The 21,719-nt window shown below is 42.9% G+C and overlaps 1 protein-coding gene across 9 annotated transcripts in view; it reads right to left on the bottom strand.

Moving 5' to 3' along the window:
* Window positions 1-21,719, bottom strand: part of LOC141172265 (sulfotransferase 2B1-like) — a 462,870-nt gene that overhangs the window by 131,206 nt on the left and 309,945 nt on the right. For all 9 annotated transcript variants that reach the window (XM_073656276.1, XM_073656274.1, XM_073656278.1 and 6 more), the window contains 2 exons: window positions 3,132-3,258; window positions 2,956-3,050 (listed from right to left, as the gene is read on the bottom strand). In XM_073656276.1, the coding sequence (XP_073512377.1) occupies window positions 2,956-3,050; window positions 3,132-3,258 (222 nt within the window). The remainder of the gene's footprint in view (window positions 1-2,955; window positions 3,051-3,131; window positions 3,259-21,719) is intronic.

The following is a 21,719-nucleotide window of genomic DNA, read 5'->3' as shown; positions in this document are numbered from 1 at the left end:
CCTAACATAGCTGGTCTTGCATTCATCTCTTTTGTATTCAAATGTGTAACCATGCATAGATGATTGACCATCAAAGGAGATATTCCACATCTCGTTTGATCTTGTTTGCATCTTGTTTGCATCCATGATTTAGAGACAGAGGTTTTCCTCTGCTTCCAATTTCTCCCAGGTCCCTAGTATATTGGTCCAAGAAAAGGGAACCTGGATAGACTGCTTTTACAGGAGAAATCCAGGTGGATCTATAGGCTAAATTCCAGGAACCTCTGTGGTCTGAATGAGGGATTTTCTGATGAAAGGACGATCTGTATAGTGTCTGACGTATTAGAAGGTAATTAGCCTCTACCTATGACTCATAGTGACGTTCTGGGATGTGAGTTTTTTTTATCTTACCCCCCCAATGACTGCATGCCTTTGAATGGTAGACTGAGTGTGAGTCGTTGTTGATAGTGTTTTCCTATTGGATGGATATGTTGCCTTACAGAATTGGCCCTATCTGAGAACCAATGAACATGGGACAAAGACTTTAAAAGATCCTATGCGATTTTTGGAGAATCACTGTAGCCACAAGCCCCCTGAGGAAGACTATGAGGGTGAAACTTGTTGGGGTGGTTATACAGCTCTTTTAATATGCAATAGGAATCCATCTAACTAGCAGCAATAGAGACACCCAATGAGTACAGTTTACACACAGGCTGCAGTTGTGGTACGGGGTGTATATATATGTGAGAATGTGTTGCTATAATACCTGATACCTGTGTAGGCTGTATTTGAATGGATCCATGCTGCAAGAATTTTAACAATTACTACATCCTTTGATTTATTTTTTTAAATTATCTATATAAAAGTTATTATATTTGGACATCCCTTAATCTTGGATCTATTTGCTCCTATGAGCAATCTGGTGTTTCACACACTATGACCGGACACATGAGGCCAAAACTCTGTTCATGCTGTTTGCAAATTACTACATAATTTTATTTGAAAATAGTGTAATCATTGGCCACCCACAGCCGGTAGAAACCTCAATGCATGAACGGCCATAGAGTGTAAGTGCATCCTAAGAATGCACTTACAACTTACAAGTTACTACCCTCATTACTGTATGTCTCGCTGTTTTCTAGCTCTGCTCTATGATGGCATGCTATGATGTATTACCTCAGTTATTCAGATTATCTAACCGAATTCTGAAGTCATCTAAAAGCTATTTTCATCTTCATTAGGGATGAATGGACCCATGGAAGTTCGGGTTCTGGTTCCCAACTGAACTTCAGTTCTCTTTCTCTCTCTTTCTCTCCAGACTCCAAGAACTGTAAGATGAACTTCCAGGAGAAGTCCATGATTGGAGTTCAGCATATGAGATTAATATAAAACTGTTCAGACATCATTGGCACCAAAATCATTTTATACCAGGGTTATGATTATGAGGCAGCCACTTTATTATGCTTTTTTTTTTTTACAGAATACACATTTATGGTGAACCACACTTATTGAAAGGAGACGCCCAAGAATAATGATCACTACTAATGAAGACGGCCATCAGACTTTGACTCTTTTGCTTCACTGGCTCCAAAGTTTTAAAATGCAGAGAGCCATCATAGACATCTATAGCTATCTTTCTTTTTAAAGAGAACTTGTCAGCATGATTTTGCAATGTAAAAACATGGCAGTAATGGCTCTGTAATACTGATTACATTGATGCCTTTAGTGAAGAAATCTACTTTGTTGTTCATTTTTCATCAGCATTTTAAGTTTTCTGCTAATTAGATTTCAGTGCACTGGGGCCGGACTGTGCACTGGGTCTTCTCCTTCCTATCTTTGATTCCTCTTCCACCTATCTTTGTCAGTGACCTCCCTGCTCTGATTGAAATCTCCACTTCAAAAAGAGGAAGCAGGCAGAGGAGCTGGACAATCACAGAGAAGACCCAGTGCACAGCCCGGCCCTTGTGCACGAAATGTAATTAGCAGAAAACATGGTGGTTAAATATTAAGGAAGAACCAGAAAGTGCATTTCTTCGCTAAAGGTATCAATGTAATCAATATTACAGAGCCATTACAGCCATGTATTTACTTTGTTACAAACTCATTCTGACAGGTTCTCTTTAATCACTACTTGTATGGTATTCCTATCTCCAAGACCTTATCCCAATATGTAATAGGTGTAATATTAATAATATTAGCAAATAACTCCAATAAGAAATGTAGTATAATTCTTCAGATCTGCTATTTCACTTACTTCACACATGCTAAGGCAGTAGCTTAGTTAGACAGCTGTTAGTTGTTATAACCATGGATACCTAAGCTACTGCAATGCTCTAAATGAGGTAAGCGACATAGCGAATCAGAAGAACTATACTACAATTCTAATATTTTTATTATTACACCCAGGATCGGACTGGAACTTAAATTCAGCCCTGGCATTTGCGAGCACACAGGCCCACTTGCTATGAAGTGAATGTAATATATGTTCATCAATTTTTGTGGACTGCTCAAGATCTACATCACATTTACAGAATGCAAACTGCTGTGAATCCAGAATAACACTGTGAAGTTTAAAGGGAACCTGTCAGGTCAGATAACTCTATTTACCTACAGATATAGGGTTAATCTGCATATTAATAGTATTATGAAGGTGCCCAGCCGCTATACTGAATGTGTGGCACCCGGGACAAAATACATTTTATTTCTCCCAGGAACCATCAGTTTCAGTCATGCAGGTGTACCTGAAGGAGAGGCCCACAGTTGGCATCAGCCCATCTGGCATTTGCCAGAATTGCCAGATGGCCAGTCCGGCCCTGATTACACCTACTACATATTGAGATAGGATCTTGGAGATGGGAATACCCCGTTAAATCTATTATATTATTTTTTGAACCTCTTTTTTTATTTCTATACTTACAATGCATATTCATAAGACTGTTTCCTCTACATGTCAATAATTTCATATTAAAGATTTACCTTCTGAAGATCTTCATAGGTGAGAAACATAAAGTTATCTTTTCCCAGCAATCCCATCCATCCCTTGACGTGATTAAACCAAGATCCATATGGCACTGTAATGGATTAAATATGAGAACTGAGACGATGCTTATAACTAACAATTTTGTTTGCTTACATTAATTTTAATTACTTACTGTTTTCAGTTAAGTATTCCTCTAGAAAACTATCCATACTTTCTGGATCTTTAAAGACTGTACACATTTTTGAAAAATAATAAAGGGATACTGCGGCATCTTTAGGATCTCTGACTGTATATATGACCTAAAAAAACATTTCAAAAGCAAGAAATGAGGAATGTATATTGTTATATGATTGTTTATACAATTTTATGCTTGACTATTTACTTTTAGAACATATTTCCTCTCTAAAAGAAAATCCATTCAAAATGGTGTCAAAACTAAATTAATCCACCCCAGAGGGTTAGAGTTGAGGGGTAAAATAGTAGATCTTGATATAAATATGTGTCCTATATAATCTAATGTGATGTTTTCCTTTTGCAGAAACTACAGGCAACACTGGATCACGACAGCTTAAAAAGAACAAAACAGGAACTGATGAAAATTGTAAAATAGATACTGTAGTTAAGTTGTGATATGTCACACACCTTCAAACCAGTTTTTTCTTCAAGACCTTCTCAGCAATATGCTAGGAGTTAACTTGCTGCAACACTTTCCTGTGTACTTTACATGTTCATATTTCAGCAGTTTTTAATTAATTTTCGATTTGGCTAATTTGAGTGCCAAGAGCCTTCGTTTTATAAGTATATTCCATAAAGCCAAAATGTAGTTTAACTCTTTGATGATCCATAGAGTACTATTATGTCAGGGAGGGTGTCAGGGTATTTGCAGTGGGCTCAAAAGCAGAGACTGGTCCATAAAGGGCAGATGCACACTATATCACATAGCTAGCATTTGCTGAAACAGCAATGTCAGTTATACCTCTGTTAACCTCTTAAATGCCAGTTACTCGACTGCTCCGAACCTGCCATATTAATTCTTCTGTGACGTCCAGTGCATATTACAAGCAATCAAACAGTCAATGGTTCATGTTCCCCAAGGGACTAAAAAATAAATTGAAGTGTAAAAATAAAAAGTTTTTAAAAATATTAAAAGGGTACCTGTCATATCCACAAATGCTCTTAACCTGCAGATATGGGGTTAATCTGCAGGTTAATAGAGTAATAAAGCTGCCCTGACGCAGCACTGAAAGCTCGGCTATTGGGATGAAATTAACTTTTTTCCTTCCAGCTGCTTCCAGCTGTCAGTCATAGAGGCACGGCCGACGTGGCATCAGTCAATGCTTTGTACATAGTGAACAACGGCTGTACGTACACCTTGGTATAGTGACTGACATCTCGCTCTGCACTGAAGCGCTAGAGATACTGCTTTCAAAGTGCCAGGGTGTGCTTACAGCCACCGCTCACTATGTACTGATCGGTGACTGAAGCTGCGCCGGCACACCTGTATGACTGAAAGCCGGAGGCTGCTGGGAAGAATAAAATTAATTTCCTCCTAGAAGTCTGGCTTTCATTGCTGTTGCCGGGCAGCTTTAGAATGCTATTAACCTGCAGATTAACCCCATATCTGCAGAATAATAGCATTTGGGAACATGACAGTTTCCCTTTAAAAAAAAGTTCAAATTCAAATCACTTCCCTTTTACCCAGTGAAAAATAAAGAAATGAAAAAAAAAACATCTACCATATTTGATGTCACAGTGATCTTAAGTCTGATCTATCAAACTATAAGATTAATTAACACGATCAGTAAATACTGAAAAGAGGAAAACACAATTTGAAATGCCAGAATTGCGTTATTTTGGTCACCACACCACTGCAAGTGATTCAAGATGTGAAAAAAATATGATTTTTACCCCAACACAGTAAGAAAATAAACACCAGTGCGCCATGGAAAAGAGAATGCCCCGTACATCTCCGGTGATGGAAAAACAAAAACATTATGGGTCTCGGAAAATGGCTGCAGGTCCATTTTTTGTTTTTGTTGTTTTAACAAAGTTTGGATTTTGTTTTCAGCAGTGAAAATATAAAAAATATATTAGGTATCACCATAATCATACTGACCTGGAGAACTACAGTGGCATATAAAAGTTTGGGCACCCCTGTTCAAAATTATTGTTATTGTGAACAGTTAAGCAACTTGAGGATGAAATGATCTCTAAAAGTTCTAAAGTTAAAGAAGACACATTTCCTTTGTATTTTAGACAAATATATATACAGTATATTATCATCTTTTACATTTTAAAAATTACAAAAAGTAAAATGGGCTAATGCAAAAGTTTGGGATCCCTTTGAGATTTTTGTGCTCAAATAACTTTGATCAAGGTTTCATGCCTTAATTAGCCTGTTACTGTCATGGCTCGTTCACTATCATCATTAGTAAAGGCCAGGTGATGCAAATTTCCCAGCTTTATAAAAATCCAGACTCCTCTAAAATTGTACCCAAAACAGCAGCTATGGGTTATTCTAAGAAGCTATCTGAAAATGAAAATGGTGAAGGCCCACAAAGCAGGAGAAGGCTATAAGAAGATAGCAAAGCATTTTCAAATTTCCCTCTCCTCAGCGTGAAATTAAATTTAAGAAATGGCAGTTAAGAGGAACTGTGGAAGTCAAGATAAGGTCTGAAAGACCAATGAAAATTTCAGTGAGAAATTCTCGTAGGATTGCTAGAGAGTAGTGCTGAGCAAACATGCTCGACACTGCTCGGTACTCGCCCGAGCATCACGCTACTCGGGATGTTCGGCGAGCACCGAGCATTTCTGGGTTACTCGGGCGGAAGCTCGGGTCTCCGCCCAGCATGTTTGGCGCTCTTTACAGAGCCAATGAACATGCAGGGATTGCCAGCCAGTCACTGTAATGCTGCAGCCATGTTGGTTGTGGGCATTACAGTGATTGGCTGGCCGCACAGCGTCACCTCGAGTATTTAAAACTGGGCGCCCCCATCTTGGACACAGTCGCTCCGGATTAGACAGTGTAGGGACAGCGCTGCTGATTTAGGGTCTGTAAAGGCTGCCAGAACAAACAAACAGTCCTTTTCAGGACTAATATCCATCTCAGATACCAGGCAGGCAGGCTGTATAGGAGACACAGCGGTTATACCAGCAAACGCTGCATTACAGTCCTGTGTGCTCCTGTTGCTGAAATTGCTGGACTTAGCACCAGATGTCGGGGGCCAGGAAAAATCCTTTTTTTTTCATCTAAATCCTCCTTTTTTCTTCCTCCTTCACACTGTACAAATACCCGTCTTATTAACCTTTTGGTGTCCCCCCCCCAAAAAAAAAGCGTGTCTCTAATTTTTCAGACACAAATATAACTGTTGAAGATAGTCTGGTGTAGCCTAGAGAAACAGAAGTGTTGTTTTGCACTTCCACGGTTCAAACCTCTGTATTATCCATTTTGGGCCATTTGTATCTAAAAAAAAAAAACAGTTTGAGTGTGTCGCTCACTGTTCAGCTGCAAATCTATATATTTAAAAAGTCTGGTATACCCCAGTAAACAATAACTGTGGTTTTGCCATCCCACGGTAAAAAATCTCTATTATTCAGGTTTTGGTATATTTTCCGTAAAGAAAAACAGTAGTGTCTCCTAACTGTTGTGACACAAAAATATATCTGTATATCTGTTGAAAATAGTCTTGTGTAGGCCAGACATCCCAGAGTGGTTTCGCAGTTCCACGGGTCAAATCGCTGTACTATCCAGTTTTGGGCCTTTGGCATCTAAAAAAAAAGCAGTTTGAGTGTGTCGCTCACTGTTCAGCCGCAAATATCTCTATTTAAAAAAGTGTGGTATACCCCAGTAAACAATAACTGTGGTTTTGCCATCCCACGGTAAAAAATCTCTATTATTCAGCTTTTGGTAGTTTTTTCCGTAAAGAAAAACAGTAGTGTCTCCTGACTGTTGTGACAAAAAAATATATCTGTTGAAAATAGTCTTGTGTAGGCCCGACATCCCAGTGTGGTTTCGCAGTTCCACGTGTCAAATCGCTGTACTATCCAGTTTTGGGCCTTTGGTATCTAAAAAAAAAGCAGTTTGAGTGTGTCGCTCACTGTTCAGCCGCAAATATCTCTATTTAAAAAAGCGTGGTATACCCTAGTAAACAATAACTGTGGTTTTCCTCTACCACGGTCCTAATCTACTCTTTATTACCCTTTTTCCATTGATAGTGCAAGTGTAAGCTATTTTACTTCATTTACAATGGGCAAGGTGCGTGGCAAGGGACGTGGAAGTGTACGTTCTGGTGATGGTTCGTGCAGAGGACGGGGCCATGGCCAAGGTGAAAATGTGCCACAACCAACAGCCACATCTTCTCGCTCCCACTTCTTGACCAAATTACTAGGGAAGCACAGAACAACACCAGTATTGAGAACTGATCAATGTGAACAGGTTATTAATTGGATAGCAGATAATACTTCCAGTTACCTGGGCACCACCACCTCCGGTCTGTCTTCCACACCGTCAACTCTTAGTAGCCGTGAGTCTCGACCGCATTCTCCTCCTCACCCTGATGCTCCTTCCTCCCACCATGCTGAGTGTCGTCAGACAGCAAGTGATCCCACACTTGGACACTCTGAAGAGCTGTTCACTGGTCCATTTCCATATTTGGGCCCCTCGCCTGATACGCTTGAAGTGGTGGAAGAGGAGATCCCATGTTGCGATGCCCAAATATTTGAACAGCCACGGCCACAGGAAGTCGACGTTGGCAATCTGTCACAAGAGGTAGACGATGACGAGACACAATTGCCATAAAGTGAGGAGGAGGATCGTGGTGCGCAAGTGGAAGAGGAGGAAGTGGTGGATGATCTAGTAACTGACCCAACGTGGAAGGAGGACATGCAGAGTGAGGCCAGCAGTACACAGGGGGAGGGAGGCAGAGTACCCCAATAGGCAGGAAGAAGCAGTGTGGTGGCCGCAGACAGAAGGCAGGCGACCGTTCCCCGTAACACCAACACGAGGGACGTTGCCAGTACAAGCGGTAGGTCTTCCAGAGTCTGGAATTTTTTTAAAGACTCTGCTGAAAACCCCAAAAAGGCCATATGTTCCACCTGCCATGCCAGCATCAACAGGGGTGACAAAACTACCAGCCTGACCACCACCAGCATGATCAGGCACATGGCAGCAAAGCACCCGACTTTGTGGGGCAAAACCCATGGTCCACGACCAGTGTCAGCGGGTGTCATGACTGCTTCTTCCACTGTTGTGCGTGCATTAGAACCCCCTGTTGTGTGTGCAAGGCAATCCCCTGTCCATACTGCATGCAAAGATGCCCCCTCCTCTCAGTCTTCAATTGTTATGGCAGTTTCTCAAGAAACAGCATCAACGTCCACGTCCACGTCCGACCGCAGCGTTCAATTGTCCATATCCCAGACCTTTGAACGAAAGCGGAAATTTGCAGCTAACGCCCCACAGGCCACAGTCCTAAATTCGCACATTTCACGACTGCTTGCGTTGGAAATGCTGCCTTTTAGGCTGGTGGAGACGGAATCCTTCCGCAATCTTATGGCGGTGGCCATCCCTCGGTACTCGGTCCCCAGCCGACACTATTTTGCCAGGTGTGCCATCCCCGCCCTACACAAGCACGTGTCCCATAGCATCTGCCGTGCCCTCAATAACGCAGTTACTGGGAGAGTCCACCTGACAACGGACACGTGGACAAGTACTTGTGGCCAGGGACGGTACATCTCCCTGACGGCACACTGGGTAATCATAGTGGAAGCCGGGAACCAGTCGGACCTTGGGACGGAACACATCCTCCCCACACCGAGGATTGCGGGCCCTATGTCAGTCAGAGTTGCCCCCACAGTGTACAGCTCCTGCGCATCCTCCTCCTCCTCCTCCTCCTCATGTTCAGCCTCCATCTCAGATATCACCACATCAGTTACAAGCTGGAAGCATTGCAGTACTGCCTCCGCCAAGCGGCAACAGGCTGTGCTTAAACTCATAAGCTTAGGTGATAAACCTCACACTGCTTGTGAGTTGTGGACAGCTCTGAAAGAGCAGGCAGATCTGTGGCTGAGACCGCTGAACCTACATCCCAGCATGGTCGTGTGTGACAATGGTCGTAACCTGGTGGCGGCTCTGAGGCGAGGTGAGATCACACACGTACCATGCCTGGCTCATGTGCTTAACCTCGTGGTTCAGCGGTTTCTTAAATCGTACCCCGAGTTGCCAGATCTGCTCGTGAAAGTACGCCGCCTGTCAGCTCATTTTCGCAAGTCGGCTACAGCTTCCGCCGCCCTTGCTGTGTTGCCACAGCGTTTGCAGCTTCCGGCATAACGACTGGTGTGTGATGTCCTCACACGTTGGAACTCTACCCTCCACATGTTGCAAAGGATTTGGGAGCAGAAGAGAGCAGTTGTGGAGTACCAGCTGCAACAAGGCCGTCGATATTCAGGTCAGACTCCACACATAATACCTCAGGAGTGGACCTGGATGTCTGACATATGTACCATCCTGACAAACTTTGAGGAGGCCACCAAGATGGTGAGTGGCGATGACGCCATCATTAGTGTCAGCATCCAACTTGTCTGTCTTTTGCAACGCTCTCTGCAGAGAATTAAAGAGGAGGCATTGCAGCCAGAGTATGATGAGATGGATCAAGAAGCCGTAGCGGGCGATTACACACAGACCAGCCTCATCTCATCCCAACGTGCATTGGGGGACAATGAGGGAGAGGAGGAGGAGGAGGAGGAGGAAGAACAGGAGCTGCTATCATGCGTTGTAGGCGGTAGTACCTGTACAAGTGTCATGCCATCGGTTCAGCGTGGGTGGCCTGAGGGGGGGGGGGAGAGGAGGAGGAGGAGGAGAGCATGGTCAGTCGTCATCTTGGAGAGGACACGGAAATCTTGCCCGTTACCAGTCTGGCACGCATGGCTGACTTTATGTTACGCTGCCTTAACCGTGACCCTCGCGTTGTCAAAATGTTGGGTGACAGTCATTACTGGTTGGTGACACTTGTAGACCCCCGCTACAAGGAGAACTTTCACTCTCTTATTCCTGAGGTGGAGAGGTCTACAAAAATGGGGCAGTACCAGAAGGCCCTTGCTGCAGAACTCTTAAAAAAATTCCCATCTGAACACGCTAGCGGCAGAGGTCACAGTTCGTTGCCCAACAAAGGTGTACATGCGAAAGAGATGCAACTCCAATCCAGCAGAGGCAGGGGAACACTGTCAACGTTCTGGGACAGTTTTCTGACACCCGCCCAGCTTACAGGCCCTGAGGCGCGGGGTACTCTCACAAAGAGTGGAAAGTTTCAAAAGATGGTGAGGGAGTACCTTGCCGACCGTACCAGCGTCCTCCGTGATTCCTCTGTGCCTTTTAATTATTGGGTATCCAAGCTGGACACTTGGAATAAACTCGCTCTGTATGCCTTGGAGGTCCTGGCCTGCCCTGCCGCTAGCGTGTTATCGGAGCATGTTTTTAGTGCCGCTGGGGGAATTATAACTGATAAGCGCACTCGCCTGTCAACTGACAATGCTGACAAGCTGACCCTTATCAAAATGAACAAGGGCTGGATTGGGCCAGACTTCTCATCACCACCAAATGACTGCAGAGTAACATAAAGTCAAATCCACTGTGTTATTTCGGGAGGTGTATTCACATGCAGCGCTTCACACCCACACATGGGTATACGCTTCCTCGTTTTGGCTGTTTTATCTTCTTCTCCTTATCCTCAGCCTCCACCACCACTATACCACCAGGGTGCTAGCATTGCATGTTCCTTCGTCCTTATTCTTGGCAGCTTTTGCTTGCAAGGCATAAGCAAATACTATGGGACACCCACTCCCCAATAATGGGACTTACGTTTGCAATATGCTGTACTGCATGGCTCTTGTAAGGGGCATTGCAAGTTGCTCCGTCCTAATTTTTGGCAGCTTTTGCTTGGAAAGCATAAGCAAATACTATGGGAGACCCACTCCCCAATAATGGGACTTATGTTTGTAATATGCTGTTCTGCATGGCTCTTGTAAGGGGCATTGCAAGTTGCTCCGTCCTAATTTTTGGCAGCTTTTGCTTGCAAGGCATAAGCAAATACTATGGGAGACCCACTCCCCAATAATGAGACTTATGTTTGTAATATGCTGTACTGCATGGCTCTTGTAAGGGGCATTGCAAGTTGCTCCGTCGTAATTTTTGGCAGCTTTTGCTTGGAAAGCATAAGCAATTACTATGGGAGACCCACTCCCCAATAATGGGACTTATGTTTTCTAATATGCTGTACTGCATGGCTCTTGTCAGGGGCATTGCCAGTTGCTCCATCCTAATTTTTGGCAGCTTTTGCTTGCAAGGCATAAGCAAATACTATGGGACACCCACTCCCCAATAATGGGACTTACGTTTGCAATATGCTGTACTGCATGGCTCTTGTAAGGGGCATTGCAAGTTGCTCCGTCCTAATTTTTGGCAGCTTTTGCTTGCAAGGCATAAGCAAATACTATGAGAGACCCACTCCCCAATAATGGGACTTATGTTTGTAATATGCTGTACTATATGGCTCTTGTAAGGGGCATTGCAAGTTGCTCCATCCTAATTTTTGGCAGCTTTTGCTTGGAAAGCATAAGCAAATACTATGGGAGACCCACTCCCCAATAATGGGACTTATGTTTGTAATATGCTGTTCTGCATGGCTCTTGTAAGGGGCATTGCAAGTTGCTCCGTCCTAATTTTTGGCAGCTTTTGCTTGCAAGGCATAAGCAAATACTATGGGAGACCCATTCCCCAATAATGAGACTTATGTTTGTAATATGCTGTACTGCATGGCTCTTGTAAGGGGCATTGCAAGTTGCTCCGTCCTAATTTTTGGCAGCTTTTGCTTGCAAGGCATAAGCAAATACTATGGGAGACCCACTCCCCAATAATGGGACTTATGTTTGTAATATGCTGTACTGCATGGCTCTTGTAAGGGGCATTGCAAGTTGCTCTGTCCTAATTTTTGGCAGCTTTTGCTTGCAAGGCATAAGCAAATACTATGGGAGACCCACTCCCCAATAATGGGACTTATGTTTGTAATATGCTGTACTGCATGGCTCTTGTAAGGGGCATTGCAAGTTGCTCCGTCCTAATTTTGGCAGCTTTTGCTTGCAAGGCATAAGCAAATACTATGGGAGACCCACTCCCCAATAATGGGACTTATGTTTGTAATATGCTGTACTGCATGTGACGCGCCCCCTGGGCCGTGTGTACACATGTGTGGGATACCCGGTGCCGGGTCTCTGGGGTCTGTAGTCTCCGTGGCGGTGACCCGGTCCCGTGGCTCAGGCTGGTCAAACCAGTGGCATTCTTTCTTAGGTTTTGAGGTTAATTGTCCGACTGCACCACCCGTGGATTGCGGTCAGGGAGTACCACCGCTGCGAGGCAGACCGCTGAGGCTGGTGTTGTGTGCGCAGCAGAGAATGGGATAACTCCCCACGGGAGGAGTATAGCCTCAGAGCAGTGAGTGTGGATGATGGGTGTGATGGTGCACGAGCGCAGCAGGAACGACTCAGAGTCTTTGCAGTGCAGTTCAGAGTCTTTACTGATGATTATAAGGTAGACCCTCCCGGGAGTACTGGCTAGCATAAGAGGCCTGGTCAGTCTGTGAGAAAGCAGGAGTTCCCCTGGCCAGGTGGAGTTGTAGGCCTCCCCGTCTGTCTGCACTCTTCCTGGCTACCTTGCTGTAAGCGGGTAGAAGTAGCCCACGTCCCTGAGTGTACCGTGTAGTGCTCACCCGTATGGCTGGTGACTTGGGGCCTTCTGTTAGCCTCCGCTCCACGACGGCGGTGCTGGTCCCTTGCTTGTGACTGAGCCTCCGGGCTTCTATGGCCAGAGGACCTGAAATCCCCTGCCGGCTGGTTTCTGCTGCTGGATATATAAGTCCTCACAGCCTCGAACTCCGGTGGGGTCGGCCAATGCTGCCCTAAAGCAGGCCAGGCTAAGAAAAGTGTGGGAAAGGTTACCGGGACAAATAGGGGTGGCTGGGGACCGAGTATGGACACCCGGCCACCCCCTGGAGGCTGGGGAGCAAGCGGGGACACCCGGCCACCAGGCGGCTGGGGACTGAGTATGGATACCAGGCCGCCGACACAGCCATGGCGTGGTGGCCAGATTCCGCCTCCACATGCCTAAAAGGCCCAATTTAAAGTGCAAGCAAGCAAGCAGTATGGTATTGCAGCCTGGGGGTGGGTGGGTGGCAGTCTGCATACTTGCGCTTGCATTGCAAGGAATGGGAGAGGTACAATTGAACACTGCACTGGGACATGGACTTGAATGGGGATAGTTGCAAGTCTGCAACGACAGGTGCAAGGTGGGAGGCATCTTCGCATGTACCATGAACAGGGGTTTGGCATGCACACACTACAGCGGAATAGGCTCTCCTTCCCACTAAATGCACTTGGGAGGGCACAGGTAATGTTTTGGTATACGCACTTAATCTTATGTATAAGGCACACCAGGACAAATAGGGGCGGCTGGGGACTGAGTATGGATACCTCGCTGCCGAAGCAGCCATGTGGTAGTGGCCAGCTTCGGCCTCCTCCAAACTAAAAGGCCCCATTTCAAGTGCAAGCTAGAAGTATGGAATTGCAGTCTGGGGTTGTGTGGGTGGCAGGCTGCACACTTACACTTGCATTAAAAGAAAACATAGCAGATGCTAACTTCTGTCATCATCATCATGCTCCTCACCTTGGCACTCTCAACTCCACCGATGGAGAAGTCAGGGCCCACCGGAGGAGTCTGGTTCTCTGGTGGGCTCATCCAATGCTGCCTAAAGCAGGCCGGGCTAAGAAAAGTGTGTGGGGGGATGTTCCAAGGAGAAATAGGGGCGGCTGGGGACCGTTTATGGACACGCGGCTGCCCCCAGGCGGCTGGGGACCGTGTGTGGACACCCGGCCGCGGGGCGGCTGGGGACCGAGTATGGACACCCGGCTGCCGGGCGGCTGGGGACTGAGTATGGATTCCAGGTCGCCAACACAGCCATGACGTGGTGGCCAGATTCCGCCTCCACATGCCTAAAAGACCCAATTTCAAGTTCAATCAAGCAAGCAGTATGGTATTGCAGCCTGGGGGTGGGTGGGTGGCAGGCTGCATACTTGCGCTTGTATTGCATGGAATGGGTGAGGTACAAATGAACACTGCCCTGGGACTAGAACTTGCATGGGGATAATTGCAAGTCTGCATCTTCTGATGCGGCAAGGATCACTTATGATGGGCACACTTTTAGACAGTCACCTGGGAGTCAGAGATGCTTCCAGGGGTCTTCCCCATGCTGTTCCCATGTCTTTTCAGCACTTTATGCATGTGTCACACAGCACATGGCCAGATAAGGTTGCAAAATGTTAAAATGACATTTCCCTGTGAATGCATTTGTCATAGTTGAAAGCAATACAAAAGTGCAAAAACGCATAAAAAATGCTACTTGTGAACATAGCCCAAGGTGTGGAGGAGTATTTTTGTTTTTGGTCATTTATTTTAACTTATACACAAGTCTTTTCCCTGGAAAGGATGTTCCTTAAGTTTCACTTTCGTTTTTGAACGTTTTATTGTGAGCCCGTAAAAGTGGCTTAATACCTCTGACCACGTTGCTGACAGCAGTGACCTGGGGGTCAGAAATGCTTCCTGGGGCGATCCCCATGCTGTCCCCATGTCATTTGAGCACTGTCACTATCGTTTTGGGCACTTGTTAGGCTTTCAAAAGACTGCCGGGGGTGCCACCGCAAAAATGCTCGAGTCTCCCATAGACTAACATTGGGCTCGTTGCTCGGGTCGAGCACCCGAGTATCACTGCGAGCTCGGCCCGAGCTTCGAGCACCTGAGCATTTTAGTGCTCGCTCAACATTACTAGAGAGGCAAATCAGAATAGAACTCTTTGGCCACAATGATCAAAAGTGTGTGTGGAGAAAAATGGGCACAGAATTTCAGAAAAAGAAAATCTCGCCAACCACAAAGCATGGTGGTCGATCAATCATGCTTTTGGGTTGTGTTGCAGCCAATGGCCTGGGGAACGGATAGAAGGAAGAATGGTGTCATGACTCGAAACCAGCAGCTCTTTTGCACTAGGCGGCAGCTCTTCCCTCTGAGCTATTCAGCTCACTGAATAGTTCCACACAAACACAGATACCAGTATATGTGTTGATCCTGAGTGGCTCCACTTTGTGTTGTTCCTGATTGGCTTCATTCTTTGAGTTCCTGATTGAATGCCCTATATAAACCTGGCCTTGCACCTCCTTCTGTGCAAGATTATTGAGCTCCCAGCCTTTAGTCAAGCTTTTTGTCCACCTGCTGCTTCATCCAAAACTGTACTGCTGCTCCCGTGTACCGACTTCTGGCTATTCCTGACTATGCTACCTGCAGTTGCTGCTCCTTATGGTTGCAATACCTCTACTCCAACCCAGGTGAGTTCATAACAGAATTATCTGGCACACAAAATGGAGTCTGTTGCAGCAACCCTGAGGCAACAAGTTGATGGCTTCGGAATTTTGGTGCCAGATACCAAGAAAAATGTTCAAAGTTGCAAACACAGGTGTTGGGTCAGAAAAAATAAATTATTGAGTCACAGCGGCAACTTCTGGATTTGCGCAACTAAGGGCCAGAATCAAACGCACACATGCAGCTGCCCGTAAAGTTCAGTGGGAATCGTCATCATTACCGTGGATTCCTTTATCAATGTCATCTATTTCCAGATGCAACCTTTTCAGTTTACCAGTGACAGGAAAAAGGTCCTTTTTATCATTAATCTGATTTTGTCAAGTCATTTTTACTGCACATGGAACAAGACAAAAATAAAACACAAAAAGAATAGCAGAATTGTGTATTTTTTTCACCATTTGACTGCATTTGGAATTTTGATGCCATTTTTTCTTTACTCCTTATGGTGAAATGAATGGAGTCATTCAAAATTACAACTCATTCTCCAATAAAACAGTCCTAATAATTTTGTCAGCAGAAAAATAAAAAAGTTATGTCTGTTTGAAAGAGGAGAGAAGAAAAATTAAAATGCAAAGATGAAAAGTGGCTTTGTCTTTATTTTCACTTTTTCAATGTTTGCACACATCTTAGTGCTTACACTGTATTTCTGCATGCTTTGGATTACACTTTTTATATTATATATTTGATCTACATGTTACATCTGTTGGTATATGCAACAGTTGTGGACTTCTTTATTTGTGTGATGTTGTGTAAAGTTTCCTTGTTTACTATATTGTAAAAAGAAAAAAAAATTCTCTTGTATTTTCTGCTTTGTTTATTTCCTGGTGCAGCACTGTGTGACTGTGCGTTTTTTCCTTTACCTCATGTTCTGAGAAGTAAAAGCTTGTTATCCCATGTAATCTGCTCTGTGAAGTTTCTACCGCAAATGTGGTTATGCAGAAGCTGTGCAACAGGTTATGGGCCCAGGCACCGTGGACCCCAGATACCAAGGCACCGAGGACCCCAGACACCCAGGACACCGGAACTCTCAGTAAGACCATGGTGAATGCAGAAGAATTCTTCAGTACAATTCTCTCCGAATAAGTAAGACAAGTTAAAGATGACAAGTAGCACAGAGCTAAAACTCACAGTAGCTAAGCTGAATAATGAGAATTATCAGTTATGGAAGTTCAAAGTAGAAATGTTATTGTCTAAAGATGATTTATGGGAAGTAATCACTACAGATAGACCTGATGAGGATAATCAGACATGGGATAAGAAAAATAGACAAGCAAGAGCTACCATCTGCCTATTAGTGGATGATGCTCAATTAATCCACATAAGGAATGAGGACACAGCAAAGGGAATGTGTGAAGCACTAAGAAAGCTACATGAAAGACTTTGCTTAAATCACAAGTTATTTCTGCTAAGAAAGCTTTACAGTATGAGACTGAGTGCAGACAATGACATGCAGAAGCATATATTCTCTATTATGGAAGTGATATCACAGCTGAGATCAATTGGTGAAGATATTAAGGAAAGCCATGTAGCAGCAATATTATTGTGCAGTTTACCGGATTTATATACTGCTTTGATAAATGCACCAGAGACAAGACCTGAAACAGACATTACATTAGAGTTTGTGAAGACCAGACTCATAGATGAATATCAAAGAAGGAAAGAACAAACAAATGATTCTTCTACTGAAAAAGATAATGGAAATGCTCTTAAAGCTACAGAATCAAAAAGATCCTACAATAAAGAGACAAGAGAATGTTTCAGATGTAAGAAAAATGGACATTTAAAGAAAGACTGTACTGTATGGAAAGCAGAACAACAGAAATTATATCATAAAGAGAATACACAGAAGGTGAAAAACCCAATTTCTGATTCATGTGAAAATAATTGGAATGGCACATTTAAAGTGACTGATAAGAAATCATCGTTGAGTTGGTTTATTGACTCAGGAGCAACAAGTGACATGACAAGTAATAAAAATTTCTTTACTGAACTTCATTTAAATAAGAAGGAAGCCATCTATCTTGCAGATGGAAGCAAAATAACTGCAGAAGGTGTTGGACAAGGAATGCTAAACTGTTCTAACAAGTTTGGGCATTATTCAAAAATACTTGTACAGGATGTGTTATATGTTCCAGGATTAGAAGGAGGATTGTTATCTGTAAAACGTCTAACAGCTAAAGGACTTACTGTAAAATTCAAAGATGATGACTGTACAATCCTAGCAAGAAACAAGGTAATAACCAATGTCAAGGCAGATGAACAATTCTATCATCTAGACACATTAAATGAACAGATGAAGTTGTGTACACATGATCACAAGAATTGTATTCACATGTGGCATAAACGTCTAGGACACAGACATCCTGAAAGTATAATGGAGCTACAAAGGAAAGAAATGACAAAGGAGCTGTTGATATCTGATTTCTCAATTACCGTAAGATAGGAATGTTGTATAAAATCAAAGACCACTAGGATATCTATTCCTAAAGAAAGTGAAACGAAAAGCACAAGACCACTTGATTTGGTGCATACTGATGTATGTGGACCCATGAAAGTGACTACATCAGGAGGCAATAGATATATGGTGACTTTTATAGATGACTACTCAAGATACACAGTCACATACTTGATCAAGAACAAAAGCGAAGTCGAATAACAAATTTCAGAGGAAGCCAATTGTCATTAGAAGTGATAATGGAGGTGAATTCACAGGACACCAAATAGAAAACTACTTAAGAAAAAATGGTATAGAGCATCAAAAGACTGTTCCTTACTCACCTGAACAAAATGGAGTAGCAGAGAGGAAAAACAGAACTCTGACTGAAATGATAATGTGTATGCTGACAGATTCCAAACTATCAGAGAAATATTGGGGTGAAGCAGCAATGACAGCTACATATCTAAAGAACTGACTTTTTTTCTAGAAAACTGAAAAAAAAACATATGAACTGTGGCAAGGTATGAAACCAAGTGTAAATCATTTAACAGTTTTTGGTTGTAAAGTTTTTGTATTCATTCCAACAGAAAAATGTTCCAAACTTCAAATTAGGTCCATGGAAGGAATATTTGTTGGATATAGTGAAAATTGCAAAGGATATAGAATTCTAGATCCCAAAACAGACAGAGTTATGGTGAGTAACAGTGTGACATTCATTGAGGATCTAAATGAAGACACTATGAATTCACTGGAAACAAAAAATGAGAAAAACAGCAATGATATAGCTGAAGGAATATCTGATGAAAAAGAAGTTGAAATTAATAAAAAAACAGAATACTGAAAGTGAAGAGAAACAACTACAAACAGACACAGAACCAAGACGTTCAATAAGAGATAACAAAGGAAAACCACCATTACGACTTCATACAAGGCAAGTACAAGTAAAATTTATGAGCCTACCTCTTGGGAAGACATATCTCAACTTCCTGAAGAAGAAGCCAATAAATGGATACAGGCAACAGAAATAGAAATAAAATCCATGCATGACTCAAAAACATGGACACTAACAGAATTACCAGAAGGAAGAAAAGCTATAGGATGTAAATGGGTTTTTAAACTAAAGTACCGAACAGATGGCACAGCTGAACGATACAGAGCAAAACTCGTAGCTATAGGTTATTCTCAAAAATATGGAGAAGACTATGATGAAACATTTGCTCCAGTTGTCAAACATACTACAATAAGAACTTTGTTTGCAGTTGCAGCAATGAAACAAATGGAACTGACACATCTGGATGTAAAGACAGCATTTTTGCATGGAAGTTTAACAGAAGATATTTACATGGAACAACCTCCAGGATTCAAAGATGAAAGTAACCCAAACATGGTTTGCAAATTACAGAAAAGTATATACGGTTTAAAACAAGCTGCTAAAGCGTGGAATGATAAAATCACGGGGGTGCTCACAAATGAAGAATTTAAAAGAAGCAAAGCTGATCCTTGCCTGCACACAAAAAGACTAATGGACAGAGGGATCTATGTATTCATATACTGTATGTTGATGACATTTTAGTTTCTTTTGAAAAAGAAAGGGATAAAGAGGACATATTAAAAATCCTAAATCAACATTTCAAGATCAAAGACTTGGGAAACAGTACTTAGGAATACAGATAGAAAGAGAAGAAGATGGAAGTTTCCTACTTAATCAAAATCACATGATTCAAGACATAGCAGAAACATTTAGATTGAAGGATGCAAAAACAGCAGTCTCCAATGTAAACTAATTATCTTAAAGAGATGAGAAGTGAGAAAAATGTGTTACCAAATAATGAAGAGTACAGAATGGCGATAGGAAAATTACAGTATCTAGCGACTATTACAAGGCCAGACATTGCAGCAGCAGTAGAAAAGTGTCCAAGCCAAATATAGTTGATTGGAATGCTGTGAAGAGAGTAATACATTATTTGAAAGGAACCAGCAATGTTAAACTGAAACTGCCTACAAGTGATAAATGCATTTTAACTGGATACGTTGATGCAGATTGGGCTGGAGATGACAGAAAACCTACCAGTGGCTATTTTTTCTTTCTCTCAGGTGGACCAATTAGTTGGACTAGTATAAAACAATCAATAGTAACGCTGTCGTCAACAGGAGCAGAATATGTTGCAGCAGCACATGCGAGTCAGGAAGTTCTATGGTTAAGACAATTGCTAACAGACCTAGGACAAGCACAGTTGGAACCAACAAAAATAAATGAGGACAATCAGGGATGTCTTGTTCTTGCTCAGATGGAAAAAGTTAACCCAAGAACCAAGCACATTGATGTGAAGTATCATTTCTTGAAGGACCATCAGGAACAAGGAATCCTGAAATTATAATATTGTCCAACTGAAGATATGACAGCAGACATTTTTACAAAGGAATTGAATGCTGAAAAACATCAGAGACTAATGAAGAAATGGGGTTTGACTGAATAAGTCCTTACTGTTGAGAAAGGGTGTTGGTATATGCAACAGTTATGGACTTCTTTCTTTGTGTGAAGGAGGACTTTATGCTGATCTGACAGTAGATGGCGATGTTGTGTAAAGTTTCCTTGTTTACTGTATTGTAAAAAGAAAAAAAGTCTCTCTTGTATTTTCTGTTTTGTTCTTACTTCCTGGTGCAGTACTGTGTGACTGTACGTGTTTTCCTTTACCTCATGTTCTGAGAAGTTAAAGCTTGTTATCCCATGTAATCTGCTCTGTGGGTATCCAGAAGCTGTGCAACAGCATCTAGCTGTTATATACTTTTCATTTTGACTAGTGATGGGCGAGCACTAAAATGCTCGGGTCGAGCACATTAGAATACTCAGCTCGACCCGAGCAACGAGCCCAATGTAAGTCTATGGGAAACTCTAGCTTATTTCCAGCGGCTCCCCCCGGCGGTTTAAAGAGGACCTAAAAATTGCCCAAATCGATGGGAACAGTGCTCAAATGACATGGGAACAGAATGGGGAAGACCCCTGGAAGCATTTCTGACTCCCATGTCACTGCTGTCAACAATGTTGTCAGAGGTATTACGCCACTTTTGCAGACTCACAATAAAACATACAAAAACTAAACCAAAATGAATTTTCCTGGGAAATATGTTAATGAACATCCTTTCCAGGGTAATGACTTGTATATAAGGAAAAATAAATAACCAAAAACAAAAATACTCCTCCACACTTTGGGCTATGTTCACATGTAGCGTTTTTGATGCGTTTTTGCACTTTTGCATTGCTTTCAACCGTGACAAATGTATTCACCAGGAAATGTCATTTTAACATTTTACAACCTCATCTGGCCATGTGGTGTGTGAGAAATGATCAGACACATTGTGTTTCATTTATGAAGGGGGACTCTAAAAGTCACAAATCCTATTTTTATAGGGCCATCAGGTGGCCTTTACTATTCTTAAAGAGAAAGCAGTCGGCCCTCACTATTCTTAGAGAGCCATCAGCTGGCTATACTTTGTTGTTCCCATTACTAAAGAGTGGGTCTCCTATACCGTTATTGCATATGCAGTGAGTGGCAGGGCTGCCCAAAATTTGGACGCACCCCAATACCCCTTTGAAATTTTGGACACACCCCAATACCCCTTTGAAGAGACTTAGAGGAGGGCCTCCTGAAATAAAATGTTCCCATTAGTAGGAAGTGGGTCTCCCATTGTGTTTGCCTATGCAGTGAATGCAAAGGCTGCTAAAAATTGGGAGGCACTCCAACGCCCCTTGGAAGAGATGTTGAGGAGGGCCTCATAAAAAATGTTCCCATACTTGTAATGCCCATGCAAGTGTATGGGCTGACAAACATTTACCCCTGGGGGGTATACATGAACATACTGTACAATTTTTT

This window comes from Phyllobates terribilis, unplaced genomic scaffold (assembly GCF_046119375.1).
Source record: "Phyllobates terribilis strain yellow unplaced genomic scaffold, ASM4611937v1 Scaffold_12__6_contigs__length_324123572, whole genome shotgun sequence".
In the NCBI taxonomy this organism is placed as follows: domain Eukaryota; kingdom Metazoa; phylum Chordata; class Amphibia; order Anura; family Dendrobatidae; genus Phyllobates; species Phyllobates terribilis.
Note: the sequence above shows the minus strand (reverse complement) of the source record. Positions and strands in the feature narration are given on the sequence as shown.